The following is a 21,464-nucleotide window of genomic DNA, read 5'->3' as shown; positions in this document are numbered from 1 at the left end:
TTTTATTGACTAATAAACATTATTAAAAAGAGTCAATTCTACAATAATTGATTAGCTCTAAGACATCTATTCTAACAGCTGCCACATCAAGGTTATGAGAGAAAGTTTGTGAGATTGAGTTGTAAGTGTAGCATTACCCGTTGGGCTCCCTTCTCCATTGAGTTAGCAGGAGTAAGTTGTATCCAAACCAATATTACAAGTATTCACATGATATCTTATGATTGATTGGTCCTTTAATACGGGATTATGTCTATGGCTCGAAGACAAAAATGGTATTTGTTAAATCAAATTACAATAATTGTTTAATCAAAATTAGCTAAAATTAGTTAAATCTCTCAAGCTGAATGATTGTTCAATCAAATATGTAGACAAGCTTTGCTTAGAAGAATAAAAGATCTCAAGATACATATAAACATCATATCAATATGACTTTGTTTCATAATACTATACGTTTATTATGAAATTAGTCGATCAAAATAATTATTAGGTATATTAATGTGCTATTTCTTTTCGAATAATATTTCTTATTTCAGGTGACGATAACTCACTTATGTGACATTGATATATAACTTTTTGTATTAATACTAAATAAAAAGATGTATCAATTAAGATAATTATTTTGGTATATCACTTGCCACGTGTAATGGTCAAAATTATTAGTTGGGCAATGCTACACTTACAATCCAATTTTACAAACTTTCTCTCACAACTCTGATGTAACATTTTGGAATGGGTCATGTCTGCTCAATTGCGAGCTCGCAATTTACAAATTTTTTCTCATAACTCCGACGTAATAACTCGCAATGGGTCTTGTCTGTCCAATTTTGACCTATCATATCAAAATTATGAGAGAAGATTTGTAAGATTGGTCTGTGAGTCAATCTTTATTATTATTATTTTGGGATAATTATTTTATCTCATGCATATCATGACTAGCAAGAAATTTGCTCTGCTGTTTTGTTGAGGTGTTGTGGGCCTTGTGGCTATGAAGAATGGGCTTATGGGCTTTAAGCCACCCTATAAGACCCAATGAGGAGGCCCATGGGCTTTAAGAATAATATACTACCTCTTTTGAATCGAAACGTTTTTTACTTTTTTTTTTTCTTTTTTAAACTTTATTTAATGCCCATGTGTTACTTAGGTCCACATCTCAAAAAAGCTCACATAGCCGTTGATATTTGAAATTCTTCATAATTACAAATTTCTCCTTTATCATTTTATCTTTTGACTAAAAACCCCTTCCAAATTCAAATCTCAATACCGCGGTCACACTTTCACAGTCCTTAATTTCAAATCTTCATCAAATCTCAGCCGTCCATTTCCCCAAACATTTCATCTCAAATTCAAACAAAACCCTGAGCAAACCACACTGCACCTCAACTCATAGCTCGAAATATGTTCTTCATTATTTAAAATTTCTTTCTTCTTTTTAGCTGAATTTTAGGTTTGTTTTAATACTACTCAAGCATTGCAGGAACTCGAATCGGCGTTTTGTTCTTCACTGGTTCTTTCAGGTATCATTAAACAATGATTGATTTTTAAAATTTTCAATTTAAATTCACATTACAAGTTTGATTTTGAGTTCTTGAATTCATTACTAGTTCATATTTTTTGTTCCAGAATGTTGAGAGACTTTAAATTCATGCGTCGAAATTCATCTTCTAAGAATGACGAAATCGAGAACGTTCCGGTGAACCCTGGAGACTCTTTCAGTTCTCAATCGACTAGCAGTACGGACTTGTTCAGGCCTCCACTGAATACACTAAACCCTAAACTTGAACACGAACCTACGAGTACGACTACTCGAACTAGGATTGATAAGACGCCGACCAAGCCGATTAAGCCCCGAAATGCTGATCAAGGGCTGCCTCTTCGCACTCCAGATAAGCATGGCATGGGGTTTTCTTCGAAGCATCGATTTGGGTGGGCCAACAAAAATGATAATTCGACTGGACCGAGTGAATTGCGTGATGATTCGAAGAGTATGACTCCAAGAGTGAGTAGGGGGGTGGGGAAGGCGAGTTCGGCTTATAGTGAGAGTAATTCCACGCAGAGTACGCCTACGAAGAGTGTGAGTAAGCCTCCAAGTTCGGCGTATAGGAGTAAGGCTGTTGGGAATTTTGGTGCATTGTATAAGGGGATTCCGGTTACTGGTGGGCTACCGCCCACTGTTGTTAATACTGCTGAAGTTTCTCATTTTGATCTCAAGGAAGATCCATCTTTCTGGATGGATCATAATGTACAGGTATATTGTTTATTGGATATGATGAATGATGTTTTGATTGAGAGAATTATATGTTTTGCTGAATAGATGACATATGAATTGAATGGATGATGTGATGTGTAAAGATTTTTAGAGTTTATAGTTGATGTTTTTTTGACAATGGAGGGAAAAAACAATAGTATATTTAATTAGTTGGTTGCTAGTTATAGATTTGCTGATGAGGTTAAATTTGCATAGGTTCTTATACGTGTACGCCCTCTCAATGCTATGGAAAAGAGTACACATGGTTACAGTAGATGCTTGAAGCAAGAAAGTGCTCAGAGCATCACTTGGATTGGGCAACCAGAGAATCGATTTACTTTTGATCATGTAGCATGTGAAACGGTGGACCAGGTGTGACTAGAGACAAGAAAACAGTTATATTACAATTGTATTGTTTTCAAGTTTGGAAGATTATCTGAGAATTGGATTTTGCAGGACATGCTTTTCAGGATGGCCGGTCTGCCAATGGTGGAGAATTGCTTGTCTGGTTACAACAGCTGTATGTTTGCCTATGGACAGGTATTTCCCTAAATTTCCTCATGATAGTAGTATAATGTAGTTTCTTCTTTTACTCCTTTGTTTTAGTAATGCAAATTACGTGCTCTAAGTTAGGAGAATTCCCTAAATTCTGGCATGATCTTAACATCATGTTGGCATGTAAGGGGAGACTCTCATCGAGTTACCTTTGTTGCATTTATCAACTTGATTTGATTTATATAAAAATGTCTTCAGCCTTCTTCGTCATGGGTTGGCTGTGTTTAAAATCGATGTTGTTTGAGTGTAAAGAAGAAGCTTCTTTTCCTCATAATACTAACAATGATGCAGTTCATGTTGTACACAGTAACACAAACAACAGTTGAGCTATACTTTGTTTCCATACTCTAGACCTAATAAATTATCAACATAATTTGACATGGTGATTTTTGTCATGCAGACAGGAAGTGGAAAGACATATACAATGCTTGGAGAGATTGAAGAATTAGAAGTTAGGCCAAGTCCACATCGAGGAATGACACCACGGATATTTGAGTTCTTGTTTGCGAGGATCCAAGCTGTAAATTTGGCATTCTTTGCTGATCTTTCTATACCTTTTGGTTTGTCATAGAAATACAAAAGTCAGTATCTGTTCCTCTTATGTCTTTCTTTTTGCAGGAAGAAGAAAGCCGAAGAGATGAGAAATTAAAATATAATTGCAAGTGTTCTTTCTTAGAAATATACAACGAGCAGATTACAGACCTCCTTGATCCCTCATCTACCAATTTGATGGTGAGACAGGTTCTTTTCTATGTTGATATCTTGGTTTGGACCGTTTTGAGTTGTTATTGTTGTATTTTATTGTCTGATTGTAGCTGCGTGAGGATGTCAAGCAAGGAGTCTATGTGGAAAATCTCTCTGAATTTGAAGTTCAAACAGTGGGTGATATATTAAAGCTCCTAACTCAGGTTAGCAATATTTGATTGTTTTCTTGTCCAGTTGGAAGCACTGTATGTGAGGGAAGTATGTCTGTCTTTACATTAAACTGTTGTTTGTTGTGAATAGGGTTCTTTAAATAGAAAAGTTGCAGCCACAAATATGAATCGAGAGAGCAGTCGTTCACATAGTGTCTTTACTTGTGTAATTGAGAGTAAATGGGAAACGGATTCCACAACTAACCTAAGGTTTGCAAGGCTAAACCTAGTTGATCTCGCTGGTTCTGAGAGGTAAGGTGTTTCACTTGAGATTGTTGAACCACTCATGCATCAACTTGTATTTTTGTCATGCTAATATGTCCTTATTCTCTTCTATTATAGGCAGAAAACTTCAGGGGCTGAGGGTGAGCGTTTGAAAGAAGCTGCTAATATTAACAAATCATTGTCTACGCTAGGGTAATATGATACAGATATTATTCGTTAACACCTCTTATTTATGAATGATATCATTATGTATGCTCTCTTTATCTGGCTGTTCTCAATGTTATCGGTGTACAAATTATTATTTGCAGTCATGTAATTATGATTCTAGTGGATGTGGCGCATGGGAAGCCAAAGCATATTCCGTATAGAGATTCAAGGCTGACATTTCTTCTCCAGGTATAATCCAAGTCCATATCATCTTCCTCAATTATTTATAAATTTATTGGTCCCTGATTGTGACGTTTGTTGCACAATACAATGTAGGATTCTCTTGGTGGAAACTCAAAAACGATGATCATTGCTAATGTCAGCCCTTCTATCTGGTTGGTTCATACTTCATATCATAATATGTCTACATACCACAATTCTCATTTCAATTACTAAACATATTCATTAAATCACTCCTAACCTTTTTATTTGTACTTTCATTTCATCATATTTTGCAGCTGTGCAGCGGAAACACTGAACACTCTAAAGTTTGCTCAGCGAGCAAAGCTTATTCAGAACAATGTAAGATTATTTCTATGTTTAGTGCCATGTCTAAACTTAATGATGTTAATCAGCTTTTGATTATTCATGGCACAGGCTGTGGTGAATGAAGATTCAACTGGAGATATCATTGCACTACAACACCAGATCAGGCTTCTGAAGGTTTTCTATTGATCTTATAAGCGATTTATTATGATTTCTTGTGTGCCTAAATAATTTATGATGTAAAATGGGTGACTTTGGGAACAGGAGGAGCTTGCTATTCTCAAACGTCAGAACGTTTCCAGGTCCTTGTCATTTGGTTCAATAACTGTAGATACAGTGCATGGACGAGAAGATGCTTGCATGGATAACACAGATGAAGTGGATCAGCATCAGGTTGATCATTTTCTTGGATATGAATCCAAAGGCATTGTCAGATTGTCTATGAAGCAGGTACGCTAGTTTATGATGCATTTCTGAAAGTTTGCTAATTTAATGTCCTGATCGTGAATATGATTTAATCACAAGGATTTACTGCTAATACTTGCATTAGTTGTATATGTATATTTTTATCCGTTTGTCTTCAAGATTGAAAGTAAATATTGACTACCTTCTTTCAATAACCAGTCAAGTATCCATGCCATATCAATATGTGATCTTTCATATATGGGCTCCCAAACTGAAAACAGAACTCTTAGTTACTTGATAGTGATTTGTATTTCTTATTTTCCCACTGTAAGCATGTCAAGTTCATGTCAACCGAACTATGAACTATGAAAATGTACGTCATACTCTCCAACTTCGTATTTGTCATAATCACATGCTGTTCAAATGATGGTTAATCAGTTAAAATCATTGGAGACAACACTAGCCGGTGCCTTGAGAAGGGAGCAGATGGCTGAAACTTCTATCAAAAAGCTTGAAGCTGAAATTGAACAATTGAATCGTTTGGTATGGTCCATTTTTTTTATTTTATCTCTGAACTGATTTCCAAGCTCTGGAGGGTAAGAGAGAAAGAGTTATAGAATTTTTGAATCGCCAACTCATTTCATACTTCACAGGTTCGTCAAAGAGAGGAAGACACCAGGAGCAGTAAAATGATGCTCAGGTTTCGGGAGGACAAGATTCAAAGAATGGAGTCTCTACTTGGTGGGTCATTGCCTGCTGACCCTTTTCTATTGGAAGAAAACAGAGCGCTCTCTGAAGAGATTCAGCTGCTTCAAGCTAAAGTTGATAGGAATCCTGAAGTAACTCGCTTTGCATTGGAGAACATAAGGCTATTAGATCAACTCAGAAGGTAATTACTTTTTGAAATTAGCAAATATTTCCCAGATGCTTTCCCTATCCTTAACTTGTTTTTTCATTGGGAATAAATAGATTTCAAGAGTTCTATGAAGAAGGGGAGAGGGAGATACTGTTGGCTGAAGTTTCCAATCTGCGCAATCAGGTGTTTGTAAATTCTAATTTAAGAACATGGAAAATTTATTTTTTTTATTTTATTTGTTCCTCAAAGCTCGTATAAACCAAAAAAATTCCTCTGTTTGCAGCTGCTTCAGTTTCTGGATGATACCTCTAAGCAACACAATGATACAAATATGGAAATTCAACCACAGGTCAGTTAAAATAATTTCCTTCTTTAATGTTTTAAGTTCTGCCTTTCCAACAATGCACATTCTGTTTTTGGAAAATTGGAGACACAGAAAAGAAAAAGAAGGTGCATGTAGAAGTTTCAACTTCTTAGCTTTCGTGCAACTTCCTTTCTGACCTCATTATCAAATATAGTGATAGAATTTCAGATCTGATTCTAAGCATTTTGGATTTATTCTTCTGTATTGTTTTTGATTTTTATAAATATTTTCGTTGACTGCAGGAAGCTGTGTGTGTTAGCAAAGAAAACAATACTCTCCAACTAGAGGTTGCTTCTTATGGTCTTTCTAAGAAACATCTCTTTTATACTCGGAATTTATTATGCATTTGACATTTACTTTTCGTCATTTCAGCTGCAAAACGCTGTCAATGAGTTGGAGTCATGTAAGCATAAACTAACCGCCTGCTTAGAGGAAAATGCAAAACTTAGCAGGTAAGGAGATCCAATCCAATTTTCAAGGTCTTTTGGATGCACATCCATAGACACAACCTTTACTCTTGCAATTTCCATTCAACTTGTTTTCTTCCCTTTTCCTGCAGAGAAATGAATGATCTACGGGCTATGTTAAACAACCTCAAATCTGCCTCCTATAGCCAAGATAATAACACTGGCAACTCAAAGGTACTTTTATCTTTTAGAGTTTCTTATTTATCGAATTCAGTTAATAATTACTGTCAAAGAAGAAGAATAGACAAGATGTCCTCAAATTTTCATTTGTTTTTTTCCCTTATTCTAGCTTGAGCCCCATATATGTTCAAGTTTATCAATAAGCAATAATAAACATTTTTCTCAGGGTTCATTGGGAGCTCCGACTTTTGAGCTTCACATGCTTGAGTCAGTTCAGAACGAGGTGAAGGCACTGAAGGGGATGCATGATACTATGGTGATGAAACATGTTGAAGAAATCATGGATTTGCAGCTGGAATCTGATATACTAAAAATTATTCTCAAAGAGGAGAGGTCATCTCGTCTTGAAATAGAGGAAAGAGAGACATGCTTGAATAGAGACCTTGAGCTGGCAAAAGACCAACTTTTGTTAATGTGCAAACAATATGAAGATGCAGACAGGGAACTGAAAGATGCAAAGTCTGTGATTGAAGCTTTGGAGTCACAACAGATTCTATCAATCAACGAGATGGAGGACCTACGGAGAAGTAAGAGCCATTATGTGAAATGTCTTAGTGAACAAGAACTTGAAATTAATGCTTTGAAGGATCAACTTTTTAGCAAAGAGTTAAGAGATCAAGCACCCTCTTACCATTTGAAGAGTGAGGATTCTACCTTGCAGGCAAAGCTGAATAGGATGCATGATTCTCTTGATAAGGCTAAGAGACTAAATATGTGGTACCAAAGAGATCGTGATTGTCATGTGTCTAATGAAGAAGAAATGGATGAGATTCGTCGGCAGGTTGAAGGTGAAACTGCTGAGGTCATTGTCTGTATGCAGGAAGAGCTTGCCTCTCTTCAGCAGCAGGTCCAAGATTTTAACTTGAAAGAGATGGAGACTAAAAATAATATGATGTTATTGGAAACTGAATTGAAGGAGCTTAAAGAGAAACTAGATCTGACTACTGCAAATAATAAATGTTTACTTGGGAAGCTCGAGGAGAAAGATGGGGATCTGAGAGCATTATCTGAGGAATGGGAACTTTTGGCTAGCGAAGTTGAAGAAGTTTTGGCTCATGGGAATGAGACACTGATTGATGCCTCTGATCAGCTTGACCTTATTTCATGTTCCTTTCCACAGAAAAGGATCTGGATTTCTGAACAGCTTGGTCAGTTGGTTAGAATTATCTCTGAAAAAGACCTTTTGATTGAAGAACTCAGTAGATGCTTAGAAGATGCAAATAGTAAAAGAAGTGAAGTGGAGTGCATGTTGAAGTCCTTGCGAGGGGCAGCATTAGTTATTAATGAAGCACACCAGCAAGAATGCCATGAAAAAGGGGAAGAAATTCTCCTGTTGAAGTCAGAATTGACTGAGAAAACATATACCATAGTAAGGCTGGAGGACAGAATGAAGCTGGCAGAAAAACACATCAGTAAAATGTCAAATTGTGCTACAGTGGCCTTTGTATTAGTTAATAGATTGTCAGAGACCAGTGACAATCATCTAAATGCATTAAAGAACAAGGATATCAAGCTTAAGGAATCAGCAGAGATGAACCTGAAGAAGGATGCTCTTCTAAGTGATCAGGCCGCTGCAATTGAAGAGGCGGAGAAACAGATTCGGTCACTGAGAAAGGAAGTAACAGAGATGGAGGAAACCTATGCTGAGCTTGTTCAGAAGCTCTCTGACGAGGAGCGACGTGCTTGTGCTATGGAACAGAAGCTTGAAGATATTGAAAAAAATGACATTTCAATGACAAGGGAGAAATTAACAGAGCTAACAGCTGGTGTATCCTCACTGAAGTCATGCATGGGCTTGCATTTGGAAGATAATGGAAGCCTTGAAAGATATGATGCTCAAAGGGATTGTACATCTTTTGATGGCGCTGGTGAAGGACGGGTAAGCTAAGTTCTTGCTTTCCAGTAGAAGCTTAGTCGTTCTTGATAACTCACTTTATGTCATATACTCGTATTGTTGCAGTCAGTTGCTGAGACATGTAAAGATGGTGTAGATGTCCATACTGTTCGGGATATGAGAACCTATAATTCCGAGTGCTCTTCATATGTCCAGAAACAGATGGATTCCAGAAAATCTTGTAAGGATGTTCGTGAAAAAGATATTACCATTGTACTTCTGAAAAAGGAAATAGAATCTGCTTTACAAAGCTTAAAAGAGGTTAAAGCTGAGATGGCCAGACTAAACAAGGAGAAAGAAGAGATGCTGATGTCTAAGAAACAGAATGAGAAAAGCATGAAATGTCTCAGAAGTCAGGTACTTACCCTTCAAGCAGCTATGAGTAACTTTGAGAAGCAATCAGAACTCAAGATACAAACTGTCAACCACAAGCTCCAGGCATTTGAACAGATTGTGCAAGAAGCTGGATCTCATTGGAACCAAACAAAAGAGGTAACCTGTTACTGTTTTATACAGTAGGAAACCATACTAATGTCCAATTCATCTATTTATTATAAGCATACAATAACTCCATCAATTGTTTCTTCAATTCTTTTTGCAGATTCTTGAAGTCGAATTTGGTGATGCGAAGATAGTTGCAGCTCAGAAAGCTGCAGAAGCTTTTTGCATTTTTTCTAAATTTGAAGAGGCCCAAGATACCATTAGAGAAGCAGATATTATGATCAATGGGCTAATTTTAGCTAATGAGACAATGAAGCTGGATATACGAAGGCTGAAACAAACAGAAGTCACATTGAACAATGAGAGAGATACACTAATGAATGAGGTCCTTAGCTTGCAATCCATCAATAGTCAGAAGGATCAGCAATTTGAGAACCTTGAAAAGCAGTTTGGCTCAAACCTGATAGAAACGAGGAATCTGGTTGTGGAGTTGGAGCATATTATTGCAGATGTGCAGAATACTTTTACAGAGAAGTTTATGCCTTTAGCTTGTGATTTCCAATCCATAAAATCTTTACTCTCAGACTCGAAAAAGTTGGTGCGGTCATGGCTGGAAGATGTTTGGGCTGAGATTATTGTGAAGGACTGTGCCATGGCTGTGCTACACCTCTGTCACATGGGACTTTTATTGGAAAGTGTGACAGGGCTGAATGCTGAAAATGGTTTGCTTCAACATGGCCTCAGTGAATCAAACTCTGTTATAGCTGATTTGAGAGAGCACAATTTCAAATCAATAAGAGAACTTGAAATGTGTAGAGTTCTTAAGGGGAAACTATTGGCTGACATCAAGAGAAGTTTTGATCAGATCTCCAGGAAGGAAGAGGAAGCTGGGGAGCTTAGTGGCAAGTTAATCAGTTTTGACAAAAAGATATTAGACTTGCAGCTCCAAGAGGAGTTGATGTTTCAAAGGTCTAACTATATGGGATCTCAGCTTGCTATTCTAATGAAGGATTTGGACTTGAGTAACACAAACATTGTGTTGTCCCTCAGGGATCAAGAGAAACTGCTACAAGATAAAGAGGAGCTTCTGAAATCTGAGGCTGAGTTCCTCCTGATTGATTTGTGCTCGAAAGAGCTTGAGTCACTTGTTTTTGCATCACAGTTAGAAGAGATGGCTCTTCAAAAAACTGAAGCAGAGAGAATGAATATCAGTTGTGGTGCTGTCTTTGATAACTTAAAGGAAGTAATGATCTTCTCCAAGGTAGATGCAGAGTTGAAGAAAGTTGAGGCTACCCTTCTACAAGAGGAAGTTGAAGAAGCACAGAACAATAGGCATGAGATGCAGTCCAAGCTGGAGCAAAGTTTCCTGAGAATTACACAGATGGATGTAGCAAAGAAGGCTCTTGAACAAGATATTCAGTCGCTACAGGATTCAAACAGGTTGTTGCAAAATGAAGTTGGAGAAATTACAGAAACTAAGGTGAGCTTGCTAAATCAGGTTCAAGCGCTTGAAGCTGAATGCAACAAATTGCAGAAAGATCTCAAGATAAAAGGAACAGAACTAGAATCTTCTTTAAGGTCTGTCTCTTTACTTGATCAACAAAACCAAAAATTGAAGGAGGACATTTGCTTGCTGGAAACTTCATCGTGCAATCTCAAAAAGGAGTTGGACATGACAGATGTGGAGCTAAGCAGAATGAGAGGCTTGGAAGAGGAAAACAACTTACTGAAAAACGAGGTAAGGAAGTTGCAGACTGAAAACAATTTGGTTCTGCAGGATTTGGCAGAAAAGAAATCTGAATTTGAATCATCTCTTAGCCACATTGATACCCGTGACATGGAAAATCACAGGTTGCGAGATAAAGTTTTTTCCTTGGAGACGTGCATTGCTGGTTTACAGACTGATATGGAGATGAAAAATGCTGAACTTTGTGAACTCCACCATACTCAATCCATCACTCTGCAGGATCTCAGCTCAAAAGGCCAGGAAATTCAAATCTATATGAACAGAGTAAATATTTTGAGGGAAGAGAATGTTTTCCTCAGGAATGATGTTAAGATTCTAGAAAATGATAAGCGTAGAGCTCTGTCCATGTCAAGCCAGAACATTTCGAAGTGTGTTGATTCAGTAAAAGCAGTAGATATGATCTGTAGCAGGTTATTAAACAAAATATATGAAGAAGGTTTTATGATCGCAGATGAAATGTTTCAAGTTATATGTGAAAATGCAGAGAGCATATCTAAGTTCATTAAAGGTTTTGAATGCTTAGAGTGCCATGTGGAAGAGCTGATTTCTCAAAACAGAACTCTTCAGGCTGAGCTATCAAGGAAGGATGAAGTTTTAGTAGGACTGTCATTTGATCTGAGCCTACTGCAGGAGTCTGCCTCCAACACCAAGGATCAAAAAGATGAAATTGAGGAAATGGTGGCATCTTTGGAAGCGTTAGAAGATGATCTTGCATTGAAGTCAAGTGAGCTTGATGAGGCTGTTGCACATAGGCATATGCTTGAAGCACAATTGCAGGAGAAGATAAATGAGATTTCCACTCTTCAGATTGATATATCAGGATACCAGGAAACCCTAAAATTGCTTTCCAGTGAAAATGGGGAGCTGAAAGCTCACATTGAAGATACCTTGGCAGCAAAAAGTTCTACTGAGGAAGAACTAGGGGAGCAAAGAAAGATAACAAAGAGCTTGGAGATGGAACTCGAAGAAATGGGTAATGCTCTTGGAGAAATGAACGATATGATTGAATCCTTGAGAAGCAATGTAAATGAACTTACTGTTGAGAGGGATCACCTTCAGACAGAACTTGTTACTTTGAAAGAAAAGCTTGAAAAGGAACAGGCTCGTGCAGAAGAAATTGAAGCAACTGCTATCGAAGCTCAACAGGTCTATTCTAGTTTGACATATACACGGTTATTTTATTTGTTTTATGTTTCTTAATCTGAATTGTTATTATGGTGTCAGTTAGCTGAAGCAACAAAGATCTATGCTGAGGAAAAGGAAGCAGAGGTGAAGCTTTTAGAGAGGTCTGTTGAAGAGCTGGAATGTACTATAAATGTACTGGAAAACAAGGTGAAGATTTAGTCAGTATCAAGTCTCATGATCTTGTTTATTATTATCATTGTGCCTCATGGATCTGCATGTTTTAGGCTGACATTGTTAAAGGAGAAGCTGAACGACAACGGTTGCAAAGGGAAGAGCTGGAACTGGAACTTCATGCTGTAAACCATAAGATGCAGAATGTTGAAAGTTCAGATGCCGACGTTAAAAGGTTTGGATTTATTTTCACAATCTACTAACTACTTGCTTGGAGATCACTGAGATGTTCGTTAGAGAGGATAAAGACACTGAAATTTTCTTATAACTAGACATTTTCTTTTAATCTATAGGCATTTTGATGAGAAGGAGAAAAACCTTCAACAGGCCATGAAGCAAATACAATTTCTCGAGATGGATATAGCTGACAAGGATGCAGAGGTGAGATTTTTCATTGCATTACTCTAATATGTATTTCGCTCCAAGATAAGTTTATTGTTTCCCCATATTTGTAATGACATGTTTTTTATTGACCAATAGATTGCCCAATGCAAAGCACATATCTCCGAGTTAAATTTGCACGCAGAAGCACAGGCTATTGAGTACAAGCAGAAGGTAGGCCATCACATATGGATTGACTAGATTTAATTGTTCAGCTGTAAAAAGGCCAGCGGACATTTATTGCCTAGGATTGTTGTTCTTACTTCGTAAATTCTTTAATTAAAACAACTTATGGTAACAGTTCAAGGCATTGGAAGCAATGGCCGAACAAGTCAAACCTGATAACCACTCCACCCATGGAAGCAATTGTTCATCAAACAAAATAGAAAGAAATACCTCCAAACCTAGGGGTTCAGGTTCCCCTTTCAAATGCATTGGGTTGGGCTTGACCCAGCAAATAAAAATGGAGAACGATGAGGAGCTTACTTCTGCCAGGCTTCGGATTGAAGAGTTACAATCTTTGGCAGTAAATCGACAGAAAGAGGTAGCTTTCAATGCCTTAATGTGGATTCTGCAGTTCATCAGAACTCTCAGACATGTTCCATTATGTTGCTTATTCTTTCATGTTTTCGTTCCAGATATTCTCGTTGAATGCCAGATTAGCAGCTGCAGAGAGCATGACCCATGACGTAATTCGAGATTTACTAGGAGTCAAATTGGATATGACTAATTATGTGGTAACTTAATACGGTTCTATACTTCTAATTTTCAATGGCCGTTTAGAAAAAGAAACCTTTTGTCTTCAATATGATTGTGTGAAATTGGTTATGCCAATGAAATAGGTCTTGCTTAAATTATTCCCAAGTTTGCACGATTATGCTTTATCTTACTGTTTTTGTTAATGCAGTCGCTGTTAGATAACCAGCATGTTCAGAAGATAACAGAGAAGGCACGACTTAATAATTTAGAATCTAAAGTAAAGGTAGTTTCACTTTGCTGATACTCAAAACCTGGTTGTATAACTTTCATGCTTTTAATGTTGAATTTTGTTCTTTATACAGGACCAGGAAGTGATCAAGCTTAAGCATCAGCTCAATGAATTTATTGAGGAGAGGAAAGGGTGAGCTACTGTAACACTGTTGCTTCAAAAATATTGAAATTCTCAGCTACTCAATTATTTTGTTATTCACAGCATTTTTTCCAATACAATTCTTCTGTTTGTCTAAGCCTTTTCAAGTTCTATTTTCCAGTTGGCTAGAGGAAATTGAACGAAAGCAGACTGAGATGTTAGCAGCACAAGTTGCTTTGGAAAAACTTCGTCAACGAGATCAAACACTAAAAACAGAAAATGAAATGTTGAAGGTTCATTTTAATTTGTTTGTGGTCTTATAATTTTCTTTTTCATCAGGCTCCTTGATAAAGGAATATTGTGATGTTGTTTTTCCAATTTTATTTACTCTCATCAATCTGTGTAGATGGAGAATGTAAATTATAAGAAGATGGTGATGGAACTTGAAGGTGAAGTAAAGAAACTTTCAGGCCAGCAAAACATTCATCAGCGCATTCATCATCATGCCAAAATTAAGGCAAGAACAGTATATCATTGATTTTGGGTTTTTCTTAATTCAGTCAAAATTTAACTTTTTGGTGTGGTTTGAGTTATTTTACCAAAGTCTGTTAAATGAGTTTGCAAACCTCCATAGTTTTTCTGCTTGCTATTGGAAACTTTCAGAACATTTGTCAGTAAAAGCATTTATTCTGCAACAGGATGAAAACAATATGCTTAAGATGCAGAATGAAGACCTTAATGCTAAACTACGGCGAACTGAGATTAACCTTTTGCGTGTCAAGGAAGAGCTTTCTCAATATCGTGCTTCCGTTGGGAAAAATTCTTACATAAATTTTGATATGGAGGAACGGTTGAATAACAAACTGAAGGTTAGTGCAATGAGATAAGTAAAATTGGTTCAGCTCAAACGGTAGCTAGAGTTAATGGCCTAATCAGTCAAGTGAAATTGCTGCAGGAAAATGAGGAGGAAAGAATGCAATTAGCACAGAAGTTAATCGGCTTATGTACTAGCATTTTGAAGGTAATATGCGAACAATAATCAGTTAATTTATTCTTTTCCTTTCCGATTATACGAAACCAAATTCATCCATATTTTCGCCTCTGTAAACTTTCAGGCGGCTGGAATAACAAAATCCGCGGCTGATGTGAGCCCTGCTGTCGCTGAAGAGGCACTTGAACATCTCAAAAATAGAATCACTTCACAGGAAAGAGAACTGCAAAATTTGAAGTTACAGGTAATCAAAACATAAACTGTCTGGCCTTGTTTCCATAGTTTGAACTTTGAATCAATCTTTAAAAGTAAATTCAAGTGTCAATGCTATAAAATACAAACTTGCCGAGACTAACAGACTTGAAATTCTCTTACAGACGAGAATCAACAATGAAAGAAATCGATTATCCGAGATCATACCACCGCAGTCTTCACTGGTAAGCCTAAGGGCAGATGAGAATTGTCAAAGTCCTAAAAGGGTATCGCCATCTCGATTTCTTTCTGCTTTGGATCGATAAGCACATATGTACAGTAAATGTCACACTCATACAAGCTGAGCTGGTGTATGTTTCTTAATCTTCATTTTATACTTGATTTTTTGTTTTTGCTGGTTAAGGTGTACATAAATTCTTTGTAAGAAATGTAATATTCCAGTGTAAATTTTGTATAATGTAATCGATATCAATCTCCCCATCTTCTTTCCTGTATTTACTCTAAAGTTTGTTGATGATAGAGTGATTCTGGTGAATTTGATTCTTCTTTACTGAGAATTTGAGGTCTACAAATCTCATTGTTTCATGACCACTGCTTTTTAGGTTCCATTCTTGGTAGTCATTCTGGAGATTAAGGGAGAATATGTTTTATCTTATAAACTTAAATGAAAAACTGCTATTTGAATATCAAGTAATCGAAAGTCTAAAACCACCCCTGACTGGTTTGGTAGAACGATAGAGATTTTTGGATGTATTACTTAAAATATTTTGAGTTTGATTCTTCTCAGTCGCTAATGAGGGTAATCATTAGAGGGTTTATCGATTTTTAACTTTAGGGCTTTTACAGATTAGTTTGGATGTATACAAATTGACCTAGACATTATCCGTCACCAAAATATATATATTACGAAATTACGAAACTAAACCCTAAACCCAAAATTACGAAACTTAACATTCAATATAATTACATGATATCATATATTTAATATCAAAATCAACATTTCTAATTTTTTTTATTAATTATTAGCATAGTAATTGTTTAACATAAAAAGAAATTAAACCAAAACAATATAATAAAATAAAGTATCAAAGGCCCTTTTAAATGGTTTGTTTTTCATATGTATCTTTAAAATACATTCATAATTAATAATATAGAATAATATAATAAAATAAAATAAAATGTCAAAGGCCCTTTTAAAAGGTTTTCTCTTTTTTGAAAAAAAAAAATTCAAAAAGTTAATGATAAAATTATAATTATTTATTCATTTGTCCAAGTTTTTTCCTTTTTTTTTTTTTTTACTTTTAATTTTATTGGAAGCGAACAAAATCCTGTAAGTCGGATTCTAGGGTTTTACAGTTGATGCTCTGAGAAGAGAACAAGTTCTTGACCTTTTTCTGTAACTCAAAAGCAGCCTTTTTTGATTCTTTCCCAACAAATCCCACTTCCACATTTCAACCATTCAATTCACTTCATATAAATAATCATGTAAGTTTTTTATTTAATAATAAAAAAAGCGTTAACACTTTTTTCGATTAAAAGCAGCTTTTTTTTAAAAACAATTTTTGGTGTTGATTGTGCAGAGTTTGATAGCAAAATGAGCGTTGCAACTTTCAATTCCATTTGTTTCACAGGAGGGTCTTTGTGGAAGGTTTGTGTCTTGTAAAGGAAGTAAATTTAGTAATTTTAGTGCGAAATTTCATGATTTTTTATTTTGTTTCTTGCATTATAGGATGAAGCTAAGAATTCAAGGGCATTGAAGAGATATGAGAAACCACAGAGGCTTTATGTAAGAGGGTCTGCAACGTTATCAACAAAAAGCTTACAAACGGAAGATGGGAAGTCTCAGAAATCTGAAAAGCAAGTTCGTATTGGTCTTCTGGGTGCCAGTGGTTACACTGGTGCTGAGGTTAGTTCATGCATGTTCGTGGGTTCAGTAAATTGTTCGATTGTTTCTTTGGTTGCAAATCCAAATGCTGTGTTTCAGCTAAAACTACCGTTTTGGAAATACTGTTGTGTTCACAATGTGGTTGTGAAATTCTTTATATCGTATTTGGAGATGTTCCGAAGAACCTGAATGGATTTAATTTCATATTTGTTGCCTCCGTCCCTGTTAAGCTTAGGCAATGTTACATGCACATTTTATTTCTGAACTGTATGGTTGTTTGTGACTGTTCCTGATCTGTTAGTCATGTAGAGAAGGCCAGCTATTTTTGAGCAAATGAGCTTAATGTCCTGAGACAACTTGGCAGTTTTACTAATATCCCAGTCTTTCTATTTAACCTAAAGAAAAGGTCCATTTATCTAGTGTTCTATCTTATGCATGTATATGCTTTACCACATGTTTTAAAATTGGTTCTTGTAGCTCAGGTATCTGGGAAATTGTTGTCTGAATTGTCTAGGTAATAAGTTAATTGGTGTGTGTTCTGTTCGTTATAATATTGTATCATGGCTAGGTATTCTGCTGTTAATTACATTCGTAAATGATGTTATTTGTAGCTAACCATGTGGTTGTTGTCGATTCTCTTCAAGTTATAGGTAAATTCCATTTGAGTCATGTGAGAGTATTGTAACACTTCCGTCTTAATGATTAATAGTCCTACAAAAATGAAAGATTTCCCTGTTTGACATGTGAAGTGAAAAGACTAAAGTGGAAATCCTTTTTAATATTTGGCTGATTATAATAGTTTTAGAACTTATTGAAATGCTATAGAGCACATTGGATTATTTGAATCTCCAAAGTTGTTTACAAGTGATGATATATAATTGCAATAATACTATACTTACAAAAAATCTTACAAAGATTTTCATACAAAGTGAGGTGGCAAAAAATGAATGGAAAAGTGAAACAAAAAGTGAAACTCATTATATTTACTCTTCCATTCATTTTTTGCCACATCACTTTGTATGAAGATCTTTGTAAGTATAGCATTACTCATATAATTGTATGTATTGTATTTTTTCTCCTCTTTTAAGTCTCTGAAGTTTTTGGCTATCAAATATTCTTTTTAAATGTAGTGTATGGATGACATCACTAAGTTGGCTAAATTGCTTGAATTATGCTTTGGGATGGACACCATATTCAGCGAACATTGCTTTTCCTAAGAGTTATTCATCTTAGCACCTAAATATTAGCCATCTTCAGTTGTTTTCATCTAACTTATTGTTCTTCTGGCAGATTGTTCGACTCCTTGCAAACCATCCATATTTTGGTATTACTCTGATGACTGCTGATAGAAAAGCTGGTCAATCAATTGGATCAGTGTTTCCTCATTTGATATCACAAGTATGATTTTTTTAATTGTAGAATTTTGTTTTGAATGGTGGTTTAAGTTGCTGAACAAATGTCTGAGCAGCTTTCTTCATAGTTTGATGGCTGTTGAAATGGCCATAGAGCTTCTTGATATGGTTGTTGTTGGGAGATCTTCTTGATATTCCTCCATTGTTGATATATGGCTTCCTTTATGCTTGCAGGATCTACCAATTATGGTTTCCATCAAGGATGCAGATTTTTCTAATGTTGATGCTGTGTTTTGCTGTTTGCCTCATGGTACCACACAGGTCTTTCCTTGTTGCCTTTACATCTTTTAACCTATTTAAGTGATACTTTCAGAGCCTTTTCCATCTTAACGTGGATGGATATTTACTAAGTAATTTTATATTTGTTATTCTGTACAGGAAATCATTAAAGGCCTTCCCAAGAGTTTAAAGATTGTTGACCTTTCTGCGGTATGCTTTGAATGCAATCTTATGATTTGTTATCTCTCTGTGTGTTACCGGAAACCTGCAAACAATTTCAATTCCTCATGGCAAGTACTATCTGATATATTTTCAGGACTTTAGGCTGCGTGATATTTCTGAGTATGAAGAATGGTATGGTCAACCACATATTGCACCAGATTTGCAGGTAATTTTCTTTTCTTGCTTATATGTCAATATCAGCTATAGAAGCGTCACTATTTTTCTCTCCTTGCACCCTGCATTGTCCATTTACAAATGGTTTAAAGTTTTCCAGAAAGAGGCTGTGTATGGTTTGACAGAGATTTTGAGGGAGGATATAAAAAGTGCACGCCTAGTTGCTAACCCTGGTTGTTATCCGACATCAAGTCAACTTCCTCTTGTTCCTCTGATTAAGGTTTGTGTTTATAGCACTGTATTTAAATTTTTTATGGTTGTTTAATTGTTATTGACTACATAATAATTGACTGATAATTGAAAGCATTGTAAAAAGTGTCTGTTGGACAAGCAATGTTCTTTCAATTGCTAGATACATCTTAAAAGGCAATGGGTTTCTCTTTTTCTTTCTTTTAATTTCTTTTCTAGAAGGGTCAAACATGATTTTTAAAAAATAAATATATATTAGAAGAATAAGATCTACTTTACCAATAAGAAAATTTACAATAAACTTGCTTGAATATACTGTACTTCTGGATTTAGTCCTTATGCTATATAGTTTCAGCCAAACCACTCGACTTGCAGCATAATTACTATCCTGTTGGTGTTGATACTTTCTTTTTCTCATTACTTACTAACTTCTTTTGGATGACCTGTGACTTTCTGCTTTATTTCGGCGTTCAGGCAAATCTGATTCAATATAGAAATATAATTATTGACTCAAAATCGGGTGTGAGTGGAGCAGGTAGGAATTCATTTGCAGCCTTTCATTTATTTTCAAATTTATCTCCAAATGTTAAAAATTTATAATGTGTTACTTGTTGCATTTCTTGAGTACTGAGCAGCTGTCCCTGAGCAACTTCTGATGTCTGGTATAATGTGCAGGACGTGGTGCTAAGGAGGCAAATTTGTACTCAGAAATAGCCGAAGGCATTTATTCTTATGGTGTTACGAGACATCGCCATGGTAAGCTTTGATGAGGAAGATAAGGATCACAAACATTTGGATTCTGGGATTTCTATAACTCTATCTTAAGGACACAATGAAAGAAATGAATCTTAGCCTACATACTTAAATTTTCTCTATGTTATTGTGTCCTGATCTGTGACATGGATTCTGTTTTAAATGCAGTCCCTGAAATTGAACAAGGACTATCTGATGCCGCACATTCACAAATAACTGTCAGTTTCACCCCACACCTAATGCCAATGGTAATAGTTGCACTCAGTGTATCTGAGTAAATCTTAATGCCTTGTTTTTTCTGTTTTCTTCAAAAAGATATCTCTGTCAATTTTCTTACAGATTCGTGGTATGCAATCAACGATATATGTGGAAATGGCTCCAGGAGTGACAGTAGAGGACTTATACCAGCAATTAAAGATTTCCTATAAGGTACCTCTTACTTAACCAATTGTCTCATACATCAGGTCCGCTACACATTAAACTTTGAACATATTTTCTTAAATAAAAAATTGTGAAGAATCAAGTAAACTTCAATATGCTTGTATTATTGCCTAGAATACTTTGTTTTTATACCAACTGGATGGCCTGTTCATGTTAATCCTGGTCACCCTTATGACTTGATCTCTATGAATTTGGGGCTGGATTCAACACAACTTTGGTTTGCGGATGGACTTATTGATATGCCACCTTTCAGCTTCCACTTTTTCTTGTTTTCTTTTGTGATGTTTTGGATCCTTAATATTGTTATAACTTATTCTGCAGGATGAGGAATTTGTTAAGTTGTTGGAGAAGGGAGTTGTCCCTCGCACTCATAATGTTCGAGGTTCTAATTACTGTTTAATGAATGTCTTCCCGGATCGAATTCCTGGAAGAGCAATAATTATATCAGTTGTATGTGTCAATTGCGCCTTGTGCTTTATTTATGTCTTTAACATACCTGTTATGAGTTTGTATCATTGTTGACTAAGCTAGAAAAATGTTTCTGCAGATTGATAATCTTGTAAAGGGAGCTTCTGGTCAAGCACTACAAAATCTCAACATAATGCTAGGATTTCCAGAAAACACAGGACTTCTTTACCAGGCCTTGTTTCCTTGATGCCTTATCGCTATATATATAAAAAGAATAAGCATGGTAGGATGTTCAATGGTTGCCACAGGAAACCATGTTGTGAAATTTTGTTTTCAGAGCTCTCGGATGCACGTAATTGTCAGAGAAAAATGGTTTTAGAAATATGTATCATACAACTATAGATCCCATATGTGCAGTAAGCTGATAATGGAATTTATTCTTGTAATAAGGTTTGTGGGGTGTGATGTAATTTACCAAGGATATGAGGGGTTCCATAAATTCTGAAATGGTTGAATAAACAGAAGTTTTTATTCAAGAATATATATAATTGTTGGAATTGCATGGCACCCTGTGTCATAGAAATTCAATGTATTTGAGTTGTAAATGATGGTCTAAAATCCAAATTTTTAGTGCAATTGCTGTAAACGCTAAACAAACTGTTCATATTTTTACTGAATCGCCATTTTCTAATGGAATTTAGTCAATTTACAACTCTTTTTTAACAAAAATAGATACTGATATCAAAGGCATAAAAAAAATATGTG

General features: G+C 35.8%; 2 protein-coding genes across 2 annotated transcripts; both read left to right on the top strand.

Annotated features, from left to right (window-relative positions):
• The first annotated feature begins 1,621 nt into the window (after window positions 1-1,621).
• Window positions 1,622-15,523, top strand: LOC116107352 (kinesin-like protein KIN-12D). Its single transcript, XM_031393634.1, has 37 exons — window positions 1,622-2,245; window positions 2,462-2,617; window positions 2,702-2,785; window positions 3,201-3,320; window positions 3,419-3,532; window positions 3,616-3,708; window positions 3,806-3,966; window positions 4,057-4,131; window positions 4,248-4,335; window positions 4,423-4,481; window positions 4,605-4,668; window positions 4,744-4,809; window positions 4,897-5,082; window positions 5,476-5,580; window positions 5,691-5,926; window positions 6,007-6,076; window positions 6,177-6,242; window positions 6,500-6,544; window positions 6,630-6,709; window positions 6,817-6,916; window positions 7,113-8,783; window positions 8,877-9,290; window positions 9,400-12,132; window positions 12,211-12,318; window positions 12,396-12,517; window positions 12,636-12,723; window positions 12,823-12,897; window positions 13,025-13,267; window positions 13,362-13,460; window positions 13,631-13,705; window positions 13,785-13,843; window positions 13,974-14,085; window positions 14,199-14,309; window positions 14,491-14,661; window positions 14,748-14,813; window positions 14,908-15,027; window positions 15,161-15,523. Exons 1-37 carry the CDS (start codon window positions 1,622-1,624, stop codon window positions 15,299-15,301), a joined length of 9,000 nt encoding a protein of 2,999 aa, XP_031249494.1. The 3' UTR covers window positions 15,302-15,523.
• A 790-nt stretch (window positions 15,524-16,313) lies between these two features.
• LOC116107294 (probable N-acetyl-gamma-glutamyl-phosphate reductase, chloroplastic) lies at window positions 16,314-20,965 on the top strand. The gene is made up of 14 exons (XM_031393582.1): window positions 16,314-16,481; window positions 16,577-16,644; window positions 16,726-16,902; window positions 18,172-18,279; window positions 18,468-18,554; window positions 18,672-18,722; window positions 18,829-18,900; window positions 19,009-19,128; window positions 19,572-19,632; window positions 19,773-19,853; window positions 20,019-20,098; window positions 20,190-20,279; window positions 20,613-20,741; window positions 20,839-20,965. Exons 2-14 carry the CDS (start codon window positions 16,591-16,593, stop codon window positions 20,944-20,946), a joined length of 1,218 nt encoding a protein of 405 aa, XP_031249442.1. The 5' UTR covers window positions 16,314-16,481; window positions 16,577-16,590; the 3' UTR covers window positions 20,947-20,965.
• The last annotated feature ends 499 nt before the right edge of the window (window positions 20,966-21,464 follow it).

The sequence above is a fragment of the Pistacia vera genome, unplaced genomic scaffold (assembly GCF_008641045.1).
Source record: "Pistacia vera cultivar Batoury unplaced genomic scaffold, PisVer_v2 Contig531, whole genome shotgun sequence".
Taxonomy (NCBI): Eukaryota; Viridiplantae; Streptophyta; class Magnoliopsida; order Sapindales; family Anacardiaceae; genus Pistacia; species Pistacia vera.
This window is presented reverse-complemented; position numbering and strand designations above follow the sequence as displayed.